Source organism: Danio rerio, chromosome 13 (genome assembly GCF_052040795.2).
Source record: "Danio rerio strain M-AB ecotype USA chromosome 13, GRCz13ab, whole genome shotgun sequence".
In the NCBI taxonomy this organism is placed as follows: Eukaryota; Metazoa; Chordata; class Actinopteri; order Cypriniformes; family Danionidae; genus Danio; species Danio rerio.
Window position 1 is genome coordinate 20,039,812 of NC_141033.1, and position 19,523 is coordinate 20,059,334.

Here is a 19,523-nt window from a genome sequence, read left to right on the forward strand (position 1 = left end):
TAAATTGTAAATATAGTTAAGTCATGTTTCTAAAGATCCTAAAATCAAAGTGCAAATTGTATTTTGTTTAAATAAAAAATTACTGAAGTTAAACACTCACTGTATTGTTTTCTAAATAATAGTAGTGTTTATCATTGTTGCAATCAAACCTTATGTTTAATTTAATCTATTGATTATTATTATTATTATGATCAAATATTATAATTTGTTGTTGTTGTTTTAATACAGTTATAATTTATCTATATAAAAATGATATGTATAAATTGCTATTATCAAAAAAAATCTCGAAACTCTTAAAATAAATAGACGCATCTTCATCGTTTGTGTGTAGCGCATCCCGTGCGTTAAACGTGCGTGAGCCCCGTCAGCTTCCGTAGATTCTCGAGCGCGTGCGTGACGCAGCAGCGTCCAACGGTCAGAAGAATTTTCACAGGCAAGATGGCGACTTCGGAGCCGGTAAGAGGGATCGGGCTTGGTTCATTTAGGGCTTCCCAGCTGCCAGAAATGGTAAACCGTTGTCTGCTGTGTTGTCTACGGGACATGTTTAAGCAGTGAGCGGTGGCGTTAGAAGCTGGGGGTGTCTTTGCGGCGTTTAGCTGTTTTTCGGGGCGGCTCTGCTGCTGGTGACTTTAGAGACAGGGAGGGTCCGGACAACGACAATTCATCAGTCCCAACACCCGCTAACGGCTCATTTCACTCCAGTGGAGCGATACCAACCGGGTTTTGAGGCAGATGGTGTCGGCTTTTCTGTCGTCTCGACGTGATGCGACCATCTCTCCAGACATCTGGACACGTGTGTTCGTTGCTAACTGTGTTCGGCTAGCGTGCTCAGCCGTGTCAGCTTGATACGTTTCGATATTCAATATTTCAATTAAACTTGACCCTTCAGAGTGCACGGGTTCATTACAATGGAGTTTAATTTAACGAATATCACTGAAGTCATTGATCGCTGAATTAAGTCCGCATGTGTTTAGAGCAGTCTGTACCGTGGCGGACAGTAGAGGGTGTATGACTCCAAATTGAACTGGAAATTATACTTGCCGACTAACGTTATAGTGTGTGTGTGTGTGTGTGTGATCTGCAGTGTACTAGAACATGCTGTAATCTAGCTAGTTGTCTTGGTAACGGAGCTCAGGGTCCCGTCAAGTCTGATCAGGTATTCCGGGGATTTAGTAGTATTGAGTATTTAGTAGTATTGAACTGAAAAGGTTGCAGTTGCAACATCTGTTTCATCCAGTATGTTTTCTGTTAACGTTTACCAAAACAAAGATGATTGATTTGTCCAAGATGCCCTTTAGCAATGACGATGACAGATGCTGTATGTCACTATGGTTGAGATTGAGGTAAAGTTGGTTTTATGTTATTTCTAATAGGGCAATCGTATTAGCAGCCAATGACTATCAAAGTACAAGATTGTTCACAGTCAAATATATAGTGCTAATGTTGTTTTCAAGATAGAGGTAAAGTTGGTTTTATATTCGCACATTCGTTCATTTAGAAGTCTCCATATTGCTTACCAGTTACTTTGAATATTCAATCGGAATGAACATTTATGACTTAAAACAACATTAACACGATCTTATTGACTGCGAACAATGTTAAACTTTGATAGTCATTGGCTGCTTATTTGATTTCCCTATTTAGAATTTGCAAAGAATACTTGTCAAAAATGATGTTATTAAGGAGAATGTCTGAATATCTAAATATAAAACCAACTTTACCTCCATGTTTTCAAGTCATACTTGCATGCCATTTCAGACCGAAAATTCAAAGTAACATGGTAAACATGTTAGACAGTTAAATGAACGAATGTGTGAATATAAACCAGCTTTACATCAAAGGGGTTGAGGACCTTAAGACTAGCGCAATGAGGGGATTGTCTGGATATTTCCTTTTACACGACTGAATGACCTTGAAATTTCTGTTATCATTTTTTCCAGCGTCATGGAAAAATCTGGGGATTTCAAAATAGACCTGGAATAGTCCTGCTATGATTATGTTAAAGTTTTTTTAGTGTGTATGTTTGTGTGTGGTGGAACCATAAACCTCAAAATAATATATTACATCTTATTACATTATTAGAAAAAAAAAAGGAATCTGTTAAAGTTTTAAATTGAAAACTTTAGTATAATGCCATTATTTGGCAAATACTAAACTGAAAAAAAAAGAATTAAAACATAATAATGTAGAGCGTCATGATTTTTCTAGCCCCTCTTGGAAAAATGTACTTTTGGAAATTCATGGATGACAGCAATAGTCAAATTAGTATTTAAATTAATTTTATATGTTTTATATCTGCTTTTGGTGCTTCACACTTTTTAATTGGTCATTTTATATTTTTAAGAATAAGGTTCTAATTTAGGACAAAATTTACTAATATTTTCTCTATTTAAATTCAACACTGTAGGCCAGTAGTAAAAGATGACTTCACGTCACATTTTTGTTTTCTTGCGCAGCTAGATGTTGGACTCAATGTTTGCTTGCATTGGTTAAAACTGATTAGCTGAAGTCACCCAGAAGGGACAGCCAGAGGATTCCGCTTGGTCTTAAAGCCTTTTTTGATGGGTTATTTTCACAATTTATGATGGAATGGTTGTCAAAATAGGACAAGTGAGCTCATGTATGGGACAAATTCTGGACCTTTGTCAGTGAGGGGTGGGTCTTTCGAACACTGGCTATGGGTCTGTATACAGTCAGTGTATACAGCAATTGAAGTGACAAGAAAGGGTGTTGTTAGGTAGAATTAGGATAATTGTTTTAAAAGTTTTTGCTCCAAATATTGAATAATACTATACACCAATCTGGTATATATCACCATTCACCAATTATTTTAACTTCATTTACTTATTTTTAACTCATTTAAAAAATTATTAAATTAAGTTGTTTTTGGTTAAAAATAAAATAAAACCTCACCAAAGTATTAGTCAGTGTGAATCTTACTCTGTTAAAGTAAAAAACTGCTTGAAGTGTTTGAAATTCATTGATTCTGTTTTGTTCATGTAGCGAGGAACTGAAACTGAAGAAGTCCGCTCTGATAGTCCTACGGCTGTTGTGACGACAAGTCCTGAACAGTACATCAAACACCCTTTGCAAAACAGGTAAATGAATTCTACTATGAGTTAAAGGCAGTTTGGAGATCATATCAACTGCATGTTTGTTAAAGTTAGTGGCCATCTGAAGTGGTGTTCATTCACTGATCTGTATAGAGGTAAATTTGGTTTTATATTTGGATATTCAGACATTCTCCTTAATAACGTTATTACAGAAAAGTATTCTTTGCCAATTCTAAATAGGGAAATCATACAAGCAGCCAATGACTATCAAAGTACAACATTGTTTACAGTCAATTAAATAGTGCTAATGCTGTTTTGAAGTCATACTTGCATGCCAATTCTGATCGAATATTCAATGTAACATGGTAAACAATATAGAGACTTCTAAATAAATGAATGTGTGAAAATATAACCAACTTAACCTCTATCTGCTCTGCTGATCATTGATGGAATGTCCCATTGTGGCATCAAATTAAATGAATGAATGTGTTTTAAATGCATTGTAAATGCAAGTGCTTTTAATGTTTCAATAACTTTTGTAAAAATAAAAATTGTCAAAATCTGAACGTAACAGATATACGCATAGATGGTTTCCGCTACATTCATTCCTCCATGGCGGGGCGCCACACCAAATTCATCCTGCCACAGCTACATTACAGCTTCTCATTTAAAACTTTCAGTCATTGTTTTTTTTTACTAGCGGGTTATAATAGCACCAAAGCATATTAAAACATAAGTGAATTATAACAGCGCAAACTTTTTTTAATTGTTGTAGTGCTGTGCATTATTTGTTAAACCCTTTAAGGTGACGTACAGACAGACAGACAGACAGACATGGCTGCGCGATGCGTGAGGCTAGCAAACAAGGCATAGCTTTCAGTTAAGATGAAGTTTCCATATATATATAGTTTATAAATGAAGGTCTTTGGCTCTGCATAAAATGACTTTATTTTGCTGGAGTTTATTACCGTTTCACTTTACTTCAGGATGCATTAATGCCGCTCTGTAGGTCTATTGCAGACATTCGTAAATAATTTTTGCAAAACTAATAAAGGTTGGAGACATACTCCTTACATAAATGCACTAGATTGCACTTGAGCAGCATATTATTTACTGCAAGCGCACAAGAAAATCTGCACTTGAGCAGAGTATAATTGGGGGGAGTGCAAGAAGTTTGTGCACAAAGAGGAAATCGACATGCAAGCAAAGAGAATCGCATTCTTGTATTACATGAATGCGATCTCGATTTTTAATACTGCGCTCACGACATTTGGCATTTAAATAACGCGGTAGGTATTTGGTAGATCTGTGTAAAAGATCTGTTGCCACAGCTAGAAAAAATCCTGCAAAAATCACTGACATATAAAATAAAATATGCATGCTTATTTTGATCTGTACGTTTTAAAAGTGTAAAAAAGCGATTGGTTTAAATTTGGACAGGAATAGTTTTTAATTTTTTATTAAACATTTGACATGCTAAATAACTTGTTGCTGACAAATAGGTGAACGGTTTGAAGAATGGGAGCAACAAATAAAAGAATTTTAAAAAGCTGGGTTTAAATAAAAACATTTAAAGGACCTATTGTACTTTTATTGTTATGAGGCCTAAAAACACTTTTTTTTTTGTATTTGACCAATGTATTAATATTGAGTAGGGATGCAATGATTTATAGACTTTGGTTGTACCGTTATATTCACGGTTATCATGACTACTAGATTAGAAAATCATATGAAAACTTATATTTTAAAGTGTTATTTATTGCTGCTCAGTAACTAAATAGTACAGCACAATATAAGTAATAAAATACAAATAGTCTATTTTTCTTTGGACTTAAAAATAAGTGAGGTAAGTAAAAAATAAGTAAAGATTTTTGGCTTAAACACAAGTAATAATTTTACACTGAAAACAAATGACGGAAGAATAAATTAAATAAATAAATAAATAATATTTGTCTAATGTAAATCTAAGCATCACATTAGCTAAGTATGTCCATTTTAAAGAGAACAAAAGTAGTCAAAGGCTGCTGAACCTCTGTCTGTAAGGCACTTTTGATCAACTATATTATAAAGTTGTTTGGTATTTTCATTTTGTATTTTTTTACTGACTCTATTCCCTTTATTCTTCGTGTACGAGCGGGTGCAGCCATTTGAATCTATTTGGCTCGAGTCTTGCGTTCTCATTCACTCCCATTCATTTTTAGAAACAGCTCATTCTGCTACTTGATGTTGCAAACTGATATTTTCTTATTATATTATTCTACATTCTATGTAAAGTCACAAACACACTTGTTTGTAGAGCAAGTAGTTTGACCGTGTTCTGTGGTTTATTTTTCCTAGTCATATCTCCCATAGGGAGGTGAATCGGAAGTTCTAAAAAAATTGCAAAATGCGTGCACTTCCGCATTGAAGAATAAGGTCAATACTGTGTGTGATCTGCAGTGTACTAGAACATGCTGTAAACTAGCTAGTTGTCTTGGTAACCAATCGGTACTGAAATTTTAAAAACGTCCATTTCCCACTGACATTTCAGCGATGTTCAGTGCGATCTTAAACAGTGCTGATTTGCTGTTGTGTTCACATGCTCAACAGATATAACTCATCAGTTCACCACTGTAACACAGATAAATGCACATTGGAGTGGTTTAAAGCCACGTAGATCAATCGATTCATCAGCGGATTGCTCATATGTCAACTCGTAATCAGACTCGGCACATCTTTGCGGCATTAAACAGCTTCAGTGTCTGTACCTGTGTTGGCACTCGGTAAACAGCGGTGAACTGATGACTATCACGGCCAACCACAGTGTATTCTGTTAAGCATGTGAATACATTGGCAAATCAGTGATCTTAAAGAACGCGCTCAACTGCGCTTGTGTGTTAGCGGGAAATTGACTTTTTTTTTAAAATTTCAATACCAAAATTCAGTATCAACAACACTAGAAGTAGCATTCAAATGTAGTTTGTTAAAAGTAATTTTTGGAAAGAAATTAATATTTGTATTTGTTATAAATTATTATTATTATTACTATTTACATTTTCTCATTAGTGTAACTGTATTAAAAGCTGAGATGATATGGTCGATTCCAGCTTCAAGCAAATGCTGTTCTTTTGAACTTCCTATTTACCATAGTTGCTTTAAATACCAAATCAGCATATGAGAATGATTACTCTGACATTTTTACCGTCACAGGATTGAAATTCAGCTTTACCAGCACAGGATTGAATTGCATTCTATCATGTATATATGATAATAACATATTTAACTGTATTAGTTTTACTACGTATGTGATCAAATAAACGCAGCCTAGGGCATTTTAAAACAGACTTCTGAAAAAAAATTATAAATTTTCTAGAGACCGTAGCTATAAAGCAAATGCTTTCAGAATAGTATGTTTTTATTTGTATTTTTTATTACTATTTAGCCAAGCAGCACATATGTAGAAAGTGTGACGTTTGCAGAACTAGCCTTGCGTGACGAGTTACAGAGTCAGATTTTAGCTGGCAGTAGTGTTTAGTGTCATTCTGAGCTCAAAAGTCATTTGAGCGGTGCAGTGGCAGTTGGCCAGTCTGCTGCAGGAAGTGCTGACTTTACATGTTGAGCTGTGTCTCATTCCAGCCCTTTCTGCCTTTTCACTGCCTGTGGCTTATTCCTGTCATGTTTACAGTTGTGAAGAGGGCACACTTTCATAAATGCAGTCACTCTCTTTTGACCATAATATAGAGTACAACTTTCAACTTGTTTTGCAAGATGCATTGCAATACAATTTTTTCTGAAAATAACTATAAGAATATTTATCCTCCAAATATTGTTCTCCCAGTATGTTACAGATGACCAAAAGTTTAAAGTTCACTATGGGACATGGCTTCAGTACAGATGAACTCTATAGTATCAGTGTCATATCCCAGACCTCTCTGCTCTTTCATGAATGACTCCTTTTGTGGTCAACGGTAACAATAGCAGCTTTTGTTTAGTGGAGCTGCATTGTTTCTGTCTTTTGCCTTTTATGTTGATGCTTAGAATAAAGCATTGTCAAGGGTGAAAGTGCTCTTGTATACTAGATTTTTTTGGGAAAATTATAGAAAGATGTTTCTATGTTCCCCGAGGTTTTCCCATCTTCCAGCAACATTGTATTACATATACAATATTGTATACATTGTATACAGTATTATAAAAAATGTAACATAAATATAAACCTGAAAGCTCTGCAGTCATTATGTCAGTTTACATTGTCGCATGATCTTTCAGAAATAATTCTATGATGCTGATTTGGTGCTAAAAGAAAACATTTCTGTCCAATTAATATTTCTTTTTAAACTATTATGAATGTCATCTTCGTTTTTGTCCATTTCTTTGAATGGAGAGTTCAAAAGAACCACTATATTTTGAAAAGAAATTTGAAAACATTTTTATTTCACTCGATTCATTTTAATGTTTAGTTTTAATTACAGCATCGTTCAAGCCATTTAATCCGACTCTTCTGAGAGATTTTACCAATTTGTACTCATTAATGCTTTGACCTGAAATGTTTAACTTTGAGAGCTAATTTTGGCACAGCAGTCTTGGTTTTCCATTGGTTAACAGGGCAGTATGAGTCATCTGTCAGATGATGCAGCTCTTTGAGAACGTCTACATGTATATTATATGAGTGACCTAATGAAACTCCTTCTGACCTGTCCTTATTTGCATCCCTGCAGATGGGCCCTCTGGTATTTCAAAAATGACAAGAGCAAAAGTTGGACAGAAAACCTGCGTCTCATCTCCAAGTTTGACACAGTGGAAGATTTCTGGGCGTAAGAATTATTCTTTTACTAACTTTTGAATTTTTCTTGTTTTCCTCGTTTAGTTAAATACACATACATTTAAATGGAAAATCATAATGGATTTTTTTTCATTCTTCAGATTATACAATCACATACAACAGCCCAGTAAGCTTGGATTTGGCTGTGATTACTGCTTATTTAAGGTAAGATGGGGAAGTGGGTAGTGACAAGTGTAACATTTATAGTATTTGATAATAACATTTTAATGATGTTTGTGCCTGCAAATAAAAAAGATAATTGGTTTTGAGAGTTTAAAAGCTTTCAATGTGTTTATGTATGTCCCTGTAAATCAAATTATAAAAGTATAAAAGATGTTTTTCATATTTTTTAAAATAAACACAGAAATTTCAGTAGGTAATGCAAGGAAAATAGTATTTCTTACTGTAAAAGCATTGTTTTATTGTGATTCATATAATGCAAAACTGGATAATATAAACCACTGAAACACCACAAATCATTATCATAACATTTATTGAACTAATAGAATATTAATACTAAGACTTGAGAAGCACCCAATGATTTATTGATCTATTTGTGAAGTTTTTTTAACAAATCATAAATGGCACTCTATTTTTAAAAGATCTTTGAATGATTTAATAAAACGCGTTTTAATATAGAATCTTGTCTTGTCATATTTGGCCATAACAGGCATAAAGCCTGCACAACATAATAGGGATGGATGATACTGGGAAAATATGCAGTATTGTTGCTGTTGAGTATTGCGATAACATTTCTTTAGAGAAATGCTGTGTTTGTTAGCTATTTTTAAAAATAATTTAGATAATTATAGTATTAAAATAAACAGCCAAAGATATTACGCAGATGTTGTGACACTTGGATGTAGTCTTTTTCATCACTTGTCATCTACTTCTGCCATCTGCCAATAGCATAATAACACTTACTGTGAATGAAGAAATAAAGAGTAAAGTAAATGTCTATGGACCACAGATTCATCAAGTTTGGATGAGCAACTTTTGAATGCAAAACTCAAATATGATTACATGTACTGGCATTGCGATTGCAATAATCTTTTGATATATTGCTATTAGGGGTGTCACGATTATCGAAATGTATGCTCCATTTCAATTATCGAATCAAAAAATAGAATCGTCGATGCTGCCACGCCCCCATGTTACGTCAGCTTGGCTTGCCAAGCAGGAAAAAAACAGGCTTGTTGAAGTGCTTGTTAAACTGCAGAAGCAGGAGACACGTCGACAGAGCTTAAACCCTCTTTTCTTTCAATGAAGTCACCGGTGTGTAAGCATTTTGGATTTCCAGTGAGTTATGTTGACAACGTTCGTGTTGTCGACAAAAAAAAAACACAGTTTTGCAAGCTCTGCTATGTACGTATTACGTACGGCTCGTCCGATAGACAACACCGGCATCGCAATCCTCCGCCCGCCCCAGTTGCAAATCCGCTCGCGAAAAGTACACACTCAGGCCCTGTTTACACTGTCTTTGTTTTTAAATGGCATTTTAGAACGACAACGATTTGACATTTACAGTGGCGTGTTGCATTTCTGAGCAGCCCTCCTTCCTCTCTACCTCTGAAAATGCACATCACGTGACCACACAGACACAGCCATGCGCTCGAGACAGCAGGTCCAGGCAGTCAGAGGACTGCTTCAATCTTTTACTCACTTGTACTTAGTCATTTTAGCAAACACCTCAGATACTGTTGGCTGGTTCCTGTTGGTTGTGCGTCTTTTTTACCGACGCCATTATAACGACACAGATCACTGCCTATTCACGAGTCCCGCTGAAAAAGTGATTGACAGGTGGTAATTATGTGTGTAACTTGCCTTTATTCATTTACTGTATGATTTGTTTATGGGTAAAACAAAGATCATACAGGTCAGGTAGTTTAAATGGTAGGCTACAAATAATTAATTGGTCATTAATTAATTATTCATAATCGAAAATCGAATCATGCCTTTAGAATCGAAAATGTAATCGAATCAGGGATTTGGAGGATCGTGACACCCTTAATTGCTATATTTTGGCAGTATTACTCACCCATTTTGATGGAGCTAAACTAAAATGTGTGGCATTATTGCAGAGCATTCAACAGACATTTAACGGACTATAAATAACTAATTTTATGCTAATAAATGCATGAATGTTAGGCCTTAGCAACAATTACTAAACTAATATTGTGTGTTGTGTCTCAGGATGGTATTAAACCCATGTGGGAGGATGATAGGAATAAACTGGGTGGACGGTGGTTAATGACCCTCAGCAAACAGCAACGGCACAACGACCTTGACCGCTACTGGATGGAGACCGTAATAGTCTTTTTTTTTTTTTTTTTTTTTTGCTTGGGTCATATATTTTGATAGACAGCTGGATGTGCATTTCTGACTGTCCATGTGTCTGTCATCTTCTTTTGCAGCTGTTGTGTTTAATCGGAGAGTCCTTTGACGAGGCCAGTGAAGATGTGTGTGGTGCTGTTGTCAATGTCAGGCCAAAAGGGGATAAAATAGCCATTTGGACAGGCAACTGCCAAAACAGGGACGCAATCATGACGATAGGGTATGTAACCATCCACACTTGAAGACATTGTTGAAATAGTGTACATCAGAACAGATGTAAATGTTCTGCTTAGTGTAGCCATGGAAAAATACACCATAATTCAAACATTTTAGGTTATTACTGTATACAAGTTGGCACCTGCACTTTACTACATTATAGATTATTCTAATATTACATTTTGTGGCTTAGAAATGCACAATTGACAGCTTGAACTGACAGTGGCAGTATGTAAAGTGTGGGTTAGAGGCTGAAAATAAAAATTATTTGCTCAGATTGAACTAATCGTACATTAACAAAGCAGTAAATATTGTCTACAGTTGGTAAACCACAATGACCTCAAGCAACTCAAAAGAGTGATAAAAATAGCCTTACTATATAGCTTGCAGCCACATCTGATCTCTGGTCAAGTAGTATGATGGACCTATTCTTGAGCCTTATTTGCACTACACTGACGATGATTGTAAGCTGCGCAGAGATGCCTTGAGACGGCATGGTTTCCATTACATTAAAATTATTATTAACATGAAAATATTTGTTTACAGAAGATGCAAGAAATGCACTGTTTAAAATATTATTTACAGGATATGCAATAGTTGTTTTATTTAGAAGAGATGCTGATTGTTTTCTACTTTTAATATGAAAAACAAATGAAAAATATATATTTTTTCCAAAAGTGCAAATTATTTATTTTCACTTTTTATTAAAAAAAAAAAAAGTGACTGTTGGTTTAAGGCATTGTGTGTTTTAATTTCAGTTGTTCAATGATGATATTCAATAAATAATTATAGATAGTAGATAGTGTGTGTTTCCTTCAATTATTTTAAAATCAAGTTATGAACCCTATATTAAAAATCTCTTGTAGTATGTGAGCATATTTACTGTACAAAACTTGTAAGTGAACTATGAGGGCAAACAAATAAATCAATAAAATAGTCGTTCAATCATCGTAATCGTGTTAATGTCTAATTGATCAAGATTTTTGCTTTTGTTTTTTCGATTAGTTCATAGATCAAACCATCGTTATACAATAACTTGCCTAATTACCCTAACCTGCCTTGTTAACCTAATTAACACGGTTAAGCCTTTAAATGTCACTTTATACTTTATGTATAGAAATGTATTGAAAAATATCTAGGAAAATATTATGTACTGTTATTATGACAAAGAAAATAAATCAGTTATATGAAATGAATTATTAAAACTATTAAGATTAAAAATGAGTTGGAAAAACTCTTCTCTCCATTTAACAGAAATATGGGGGAAAATAAACGGGGGTAATAACTTCAACTGTATTTATATATGATACATCAGATATAAGTCCAAAATGCTCAGTAAATACCTCACATGTTGAACATCGGAAATGAACCATGGCCTACTCATTGCAAAACCTCCTTAGTTGCTTATGCATTTACCATTATGCAGTAACCAACTCTTATGATATTTATCCATGGTTTGTCTAAGAGAAGATGTAATTTTGCCCATGTCAGATGTATCTTTTATCAGCACTATCCACTCTTTAATAGTTGCATTCTCATTCAGCCATTTTGTAGATATTGCTTTTTTTACTAGGAACCAATAACACTTTAAGAAGGTATTTGTTCTGAGCATTAAAATCTGTCATGTTTTCTACCCAAATAGTTCCAAAGCTGCGTCTCAAAACCCATTATGTGACGATCCCATTTGTTCGATGTTGTAAAGTTCTTGGGATTGAAAAATGAAAGAAATGTTTAACGGATGTTTGATGAAGTCTGAAAAGCATACTGACAGTGCTGTATTTATTTATTTTTTGCTTTTCTTCTTTAGGCAACAATACAAAGAGCGTTTGAGTCTCCCAAGCAAAACCCTCATCGGATACCAGTCACATGACGACACCTCTAGCAAAAGCGGCTCTACAACAAAGAATATGTACTCTGTTTGAAGAAAACTAATCTCAACTCATTGTAGGTTTATACAATTTCAAATTTGCATCACATTAATACTTTTCAGTTGTCAACTACTGTAGTGTCCTTCCTTTTTAAGAAAAGAAAATAAAAAAAAAGTCAAATGTAAATGTAGTGCTCTCCAGCCTGAATCGATCAGCAGCGTCACCGTGTGGATCAGGCACCGTCTGCTTGTTTTAGACCTGAGAGAGGAGCGCCAGTTGAGCTAGACGTTACTGATATCATTTTAGCCATTCGGGAGAGTTTAAAAGGACTAATCCAGACTTACCTAGATGAAGAGGTTCTAAAGCTTAGACACGAGAGACCAACCGCTCTTCGCTTTAACCTTTCACTTTCTCTCACGCATCATCAGTTGTTTCTCACAGTCAGACGAACAAATAAACCCACCACTTTATCCACACGGACGTTTTAAGGGCCCAAACTGTTTTAACATGCTTTGGTTGGAGGTGTTTGGCATGAGACGAGTGTGCAGAGGCACCTGCAGACTGACTATCTTAAAGGTTTGTAAAGGATTACTTTCGGTCGCGCTCCATGTTTTGAATTTGGAGGAGTGGTCGTTTATTGTTTCAGCTATGCTGGAATTGTGGCATCTTGCTTGTAGACCTATTATCTAACAGTTGTGTTTCTCCTTCATCCCCTTCATCTATTTATGATGTATGCATTGCAGTTCAACTATGTATAGTGAGAGGAAGACCATGGAAATCAAGCTTTCTTTCAGTTCTTTTTTTTTTTTTGAGGTTCTTAGCGATGTTGGACTACTGCTTGCTGTTTCTCTTTTTTGTTTGTTAGTTTGAGCTTCTTTTTTTTTTTTACAGTGTATTCAGTGAATGCCTGGACATACATGCTTATTAGGTTTGCTTTCACCTTCCCCTCATTGATACTGTAGACATTTTCTAGTTTGCCCCCACTCTTTGGATCATTGAAAGAAGAGAGGATTCATTCATTGTGAATTTATTTTGCTCATAATGTATCTTTATTATCTGTAATTCCAGGATGTATATTACCTTCTTTCAAAGTAAAGGTTATGTGCTTTGCATTAACTTTTGGAGAGTTTTTTTATTCTCTTGCCTCATGGCAAAAAAAAAAGAGGGTTTCTGTCGTGTTTTCACACCTCTAGTTTGAAAAAAAGTCAGGAAAGTGGATGTGTTCAGCTCTGTTTAGGTCGAAGAGGGAAGGGTTTGCATTAAAATGTGAGTTTCCGTTTGGGCACTCGCTGAGATAGATAGATAGATAGATAGATAGATAGATAGATAGATAGATAGATAGATAGATAGATAGATAGATAGATTACAGATAGATAGATAGATAGATAGATAGATACATTTAAATGTATGAAAATATTTGATTCTATTGTAAAAAAATAATGTATTTAAAAAGTACTGCTTTGCACAATTTACAGAAAAAAATCCAAATATTTCAATAAATTATCAAAATTATAAGTTTATATTTGACTACAAGCTTTCAGTTAATTTTGTTTGTGTGCAGTACTGAACATTATAGCCAGATGGCTCTATTGGTGACCACATGAGGGCACCTTTATTTCTGTGTATTGTTGGAGTGATGTAAACCACATTTATTTTTCAAACTTTTCATCATATTTTAAAGTATACATCAAATTCTAGAGTAGTATGGGCAGTCTGGTGGAAATTATAAAAAGTTTTAGAAAAAAACAAATAAATAAAAACTGTGACAAGAAAACAAGCTGGGATTGTTTTTCATAAATGTTAAAGGATTTTCTAACAACTGTTTCTTAAAATATAGAACAGATGTTATTTTTTTTATTTTTTTACATATACTGAACATAAAGATAAGGTTGGGAGAGCAACTAGTAAATGGGTTTTAATCTATTACTGTTCTTGTATAAACAAACAGCGGTAAAATATGGTTTTAATCGAAGGGTCTTACCTTTCAAATGATATATGCTGTTTACATTTGCAGTCAGAATTGTTTTTTCTGTTTTAAATTTTTTCCAAATGATGTTTAACAGAGCAAAGAAATTTTTAGTTTGTCTGATAATATTTTTTCTTCTGGAGAAACTCTTATTTGTTTTATTTTGGCTAGAATAAAAGCAGTTTTTATTATTATTATTTTTTAAACATTTTGAGGTCAAAATTGTTAGACCCTTTCAGCTATATATTTTTTTCCATAGTCTGCAGTTCAAACCAACATTATACATTAACTTGCCCAATTACCCTAACCTGCCTAGTTAACCTAATTAACCTAGTTAAACCTTTAAATGTCACTTTAAGCTGTATAGAAATGTCTTGAAAAATATCTAGTCAAATATTATTTACTGTCATCTTGGCAAAGATAAAATAATTTAGAAATGAGCTATTAAAATTATGTTTAGAAATGTGTTGAAAAATGGTCTCTGTTAAACAGAAATTGGAAAAAAATAAGCAGGGGGGCTAATAATTCTCACAACAGTAGATACTTTGTCATGATTAATAGCATAAACTTAAGGAGATAAGAAAACAGTCTTTGCATTTTAAAAAGAAAAAAAGTGAAGAAAACGTCGTCTTTTGTTTGATGGAACTTGATGGAAGTGCAAAAAAAGATTCTTTATCACTTGATTCTTTCAGGTCCAAAGTCCTGCGGCATCTTTGTCTTCCACCAGTATGTGTACATAACCTTTCCAAACAAAGTCACTCCTCCTGACTGACTTGAGAGTTTAACTGTTTGAACAAGTAGCCCTGTGTCAGTCCTTCCTGCTCTGAAAGTGTCTCCGTGCCTTTATAAACGATTACGTATTGGATTTACCACCAAGTAGACTATGAATGTGTGCCAAATTATTGGGTTGTGAAACCTTTTAATCACCATGTTACATTCAATAATAAAATTATGTTTTCAGCTTCTAAATTTGGTTAATTTATCAAAGCTGGCTATCAAATGAAAATGTTAACAGAAAAAAAAAACAATGACAGCTTCACCAGGGCTGATACATTGCAATTTACAAGAGTAGTGTTCTTAGTTAAACACAATGGGTGTGTCTGAATTACAGAGAACAGGTGTTTCAAGCGTTGGTGCTTTCATGGCGTTACATTGCAACACCACGCTTGACTTTTTATACCCGTTTGTGTGTGTGTGTGTGTGTGTGTGTGTGTGTGTGTGTGTACCTTGACAAAAACAAACAATATTTTCTGCTTGCTTAAACTATACATTTAAACTTAAAGATGAAATATTCAATCTTCGAGGAAAGCGTTGAGCCGAATTCACCTACAATTGTAAAAAATATTAAGTTAACTTAATCGGTTTGTGTTTTTTCAGTATATAAGAATTATGTGGAACCCAACATTTTTCACGTTGTGTGTGTTCAAATCTTCAGCCTTTATAAAACAGTCCATATTCCAGGCAACATTTAAAGGGATACACTTAAAAATACAGAACATTTTATCACTGATTACTCTCACTCAAGTGGTTCCAAACCTTCATGACTTTCTTCTGGTCAACACAAAAGAAGTTGTGTTAAAGAAAGCTAAAAAATAAACTGTAACCATCAACTTCTATAGGAAAAATCAATACTATGGAAGTCAACTGTTATAGGTTTCCAGCTTTCTTCAAAACATCTCCTTTTGTGTTTAACAGAAGAAATAAAGTCAAACATGTTTGTGACAAATAAAGGTTGAGTAAATGATGGAATCTTTATTTTTGGGTGAACTGTTACTTTAATTTCCCTCAGGGAACCAGATGTACATCTGTACACTGAAAACTAGGTTGCTTTTGGGAATGGTGTTAGAGAGGCCAGCAGGGGGCGCTCAACCTACGGTCTGTGTGTCCTAATGCCCCAGTAAAAGTGAAGGGGACACTATACTGTCAGTGGACGTCGTCTTTAGGATGAGAAGTTAAACCGAGGTCCTGACTCTTTTGCTCATTAAAAACCTCATGGCACTTCTTGTAAAGAGTAAGAATTGTAATCCCAGTGTCCTGGCCAAATTCCCTCCATCGGCCTGGTTTATACTCGACGCATCCACTGGTTCGCTTGAAAAGATTTTGTCTGAAACAGAATGACTGTACAGACACCTTCATGATCGGGGATCATAGAGATAACCAGATGATCAATAAATATTGGCTAGAAATTGCAACATCTGTGGGAAAGGAGAAAGTTTTTGGTAAAAGGTTTGGAAAAACCTCCTGAGAGAAGTTTGTTAGAGCCTAAAGAGGACATACAAAAGTGGAGAGCCAAGTACACAATTACAGAAATATGTTTTTCCACTGTTTACAGGTTTAACACTGATGTATATGTTACAACTTTAAATTTAAAACAATTTAATAGTTACACTAATTAAGGAACAAATTATTTCTTTGATAACTGGAAATTAATATTTGAACCTGTCTGTTTACAATGTCATCAGTATCAGCCTGTTTTTCTGGGCTTTATTGGTAATAATGGTCAGGCGTGTCGGACCATTACTTCTTTTTTAAGTAGAGGACAGAAGCTCGTCGGACAGTATGTGTAAACTGTGCAGCGGGCTAAATCTAAAAAACACATACACAATGCACTATATAAATCCACATTACATTACATCTGTAGTTTCTATTCAGCAGCATCTCAACATTAAGCAACCTTTTTAAAAATGACTGATTTTCAACAGAATTAAACTGTTTATTGCGAGTTGATGCATGCAAATTTACTCTAATGCCTCTAGGCTTATCATAACATCAGAAACAGGTAAGATCATGCAAATTATATACACTTACAACAATAAATGACAACAAACTATCTAACAGAGGTAGAACATGCGTTTCTTTTGTTGATTTGTGGAAGGAAGTACTTTATTTGCATAGGAGTTCTCTGATAAAGTGTTGTTGCTTGAGTGAAATTTCAGGAAAATATGCCAAGCGAAAAGCACCTCTTGTTTGTTTGCAGTAGTGTACGGATGTACAGCTCAAACAGAAGTCTGCTCTTTAAATCAAATGTTTCCTGTTTGTCAATGAATTTGAACCCGTTGTGAAATCTGCATGATTACATTAGTGAATTTCCAGACTAGTTTAGAATCAGATTGTATCTGTCCACTATTTCAGCAGATCTAATGTTTTGACAATGGTACTTTCAATTGTGTTAGAATAAATATTATGATTGACTTTTTTTCGCCATGTTGTCTCCTTTAATGTTGCATCTTTGAGCCAGTTTTAACTATATATATATATACACACACACACATATATATATATATATATATATATATATATATATATATATATATGTGTGTGTGTGTATATATGTATATATATATATATATATATATATATATGTATATGTATATATATATATATATATATATATATATATATATATATATATATATATATATATATATATAATAGTAAAATAATTACATTTTATATATAATAGTTATATTTTGCTGACTTATATACTTGCATTATCCCAAATGTATCCCAAGAATGTTCTAATCTATAGAAATAAGCTATTTTAACTGGTAAAATGCTAATAACATCTCACAAACTTGATTTCCACTTTGGTTTTATAGAAAATTGAAAAATCAAATACACTTTAATATTTTGTGCATTTTATTAAACACAGAGCAGCATAATAACAGAACCCTAAAATCTATTTAGTCTGATAAAACAGGGCCGTTTCTTCTCCATGTGATCAGAAGCAGTGAACTTTGACATAATAAAAGCTCTGCTGCTTTTGTCGCATCACGCTTGTCTAATCACAATAGCTTCAGCGCTCGATTGGTTTGATCGCTTTCAGTCTTACTCTGCTTCACTTGATACTGATTTGTGCAGGACTCCCAAGAGATGTAATGAAGACCACAATTCCATTATTCCTCACTCAAAATACGCCTTTGTTTCACACCTTCATCAGCAAAATGACTGTGCCTTTAAATATCTGATGACTTAATAAGTGCAGCAAGGTGATATTATCAGATCCACAATGATGTTCGGTTTCACATATTACCACAGAGAAAACTAGAGATTATCATCAACAAATCTTGACTTTTTTTTTGGCTTTTAACCCATCTGATCAAATGTAAGTGTCACTGCCACTTGATAGTGGATCTGGTGAAAAAGCTCACAGTGACCAGAATATGGATTGGGATGTTTTCAGAAAATGGTTGACATCGCGAATATGAGCCAGATGCACTGTAAAAGATGCTGGATTCCACAAAGTCGATTCACGATTTGTGTTGGGAATTAAGTTAACATAGTAGTTTTTACAAATTTGAGTAGATTAAACAAAACAGTTAGGTTGGGAAAAAAACTCAAGAATTGTGTTGTTTCAGCTCATTTCAAATTAGTATTAAGGTAGAACAAACACCAAACGTCACTAAATATTCTTGAGAAGCGTGCTGTGGTCATGACAGATAGTAAAATCATCAGCTCAAATGCTTTCCAAGTCCCAAAATGTAACCTAATATATAATAATACTCTGTGCTGGGAGAGTTTTTGCTATTGCGACAGAGAGATCGGTTTGTACACTGAAAAAAGGACTTTTGCTGCTTGTTTACTTATTTAAATGAGTTGAAACAAGTCTTTTTGGCACAATTAAATGTTTTAATGTTCAAGCCTTTTACTAAATTTGTATAAACAAATAAGTTAACCTTATTTATTTGTATTTTGATGACATGAAAAAATTGTAAGACACCCAGCATTTTTTACAGTGTGCGTAGGCGAAACATTAATGCATTTAAAGGCAGAGTTGACCCAAAAATTCAACTTCTATCATCATTTTTCATCATATTTGCTTACGTGTTTCACCCAAAAAATTAATGTTACTCCCCTTCCCGTTGACTTGCCATCTTTAAAATCGTAACACCTTTGTTCAAAACCAGCTTGAGTTTCTTCCTTTTGTTGGTTTTTGGAAACCGACAGTCGTTTGCTTTAATAGTATCTTTCTCTGTAGATGACAGCAGCTGCTGGTTACCAACATTCTTCAAAATATCTTTCTTTGTGCCAAACATAAGAAAGAAACTTGCGACTGTTTGAAAGCACTTAAGGCTGAATAAAGAGTGTACAGAGTTTATTTTTTGAGTGAACTAGACAGAGTGGGCGGAGCTACAGATCTCTTTTTGCTTCCCTGATAGGTGGAATCTTCTGTACAGTCTTGGCAGTGCACTTTATAAGCACAAATTCTCCCATTAAACATAAATGGTTTCAAAAATAAATTAATTCAACCACAAGGGCTTCAATCAAAGTATATACAACCTTACAGC

The 19,523-nt window shown here is 34.3% G+C and overlaps 2 protein-coding genes across 3 annotated transcripts in view; one reads left to right on the plus strand and one right to left on the minus strand.

Annotated features, from left to right (window-relative positions):
• Nucleotides 1–19,523, minus strand: part of vdac2 (voltage-dependent anion channel 2) — a 732,443-nt gene that overhangs the window by 600,157 nt on the left and 112,763 nt on the right. The gene's annotated exons all lie outside the window — the stretch shown is intronic.
• Nucleotides 389–13,385, plus strand: eif4e1c (eukaryotic translation initiation factor 4E family member 1c). Of its 2 annotated transcripts, none has more exons than NM_001017851.2 (7): nt 389–456; nt 3,004–3,098; nt 7,748–7,843; nt 7,953–8,016; nt 10,045–10,158; nt 10,266–10,405; nt 12,209–13,384. In NM_001017851.2, exons 1-7 carry the CDS (start codon nt 439–441, stop codon nt 12,321–12,323), a joined length of 642 nt encoding a protein of 213 aa, NP_001017851.2. In that variant the 5' UTR covers nt 389–438; the 3' UTR covers nt 12,324–13,384. The 2 variants fall into 2 exon arrangements, with proteins under 2 accessions (NP_001017851.2, XP_087134041.1); XM_087277915.1 differs by having other exon boundaries at nt 418–507; nt 12,209–13,385.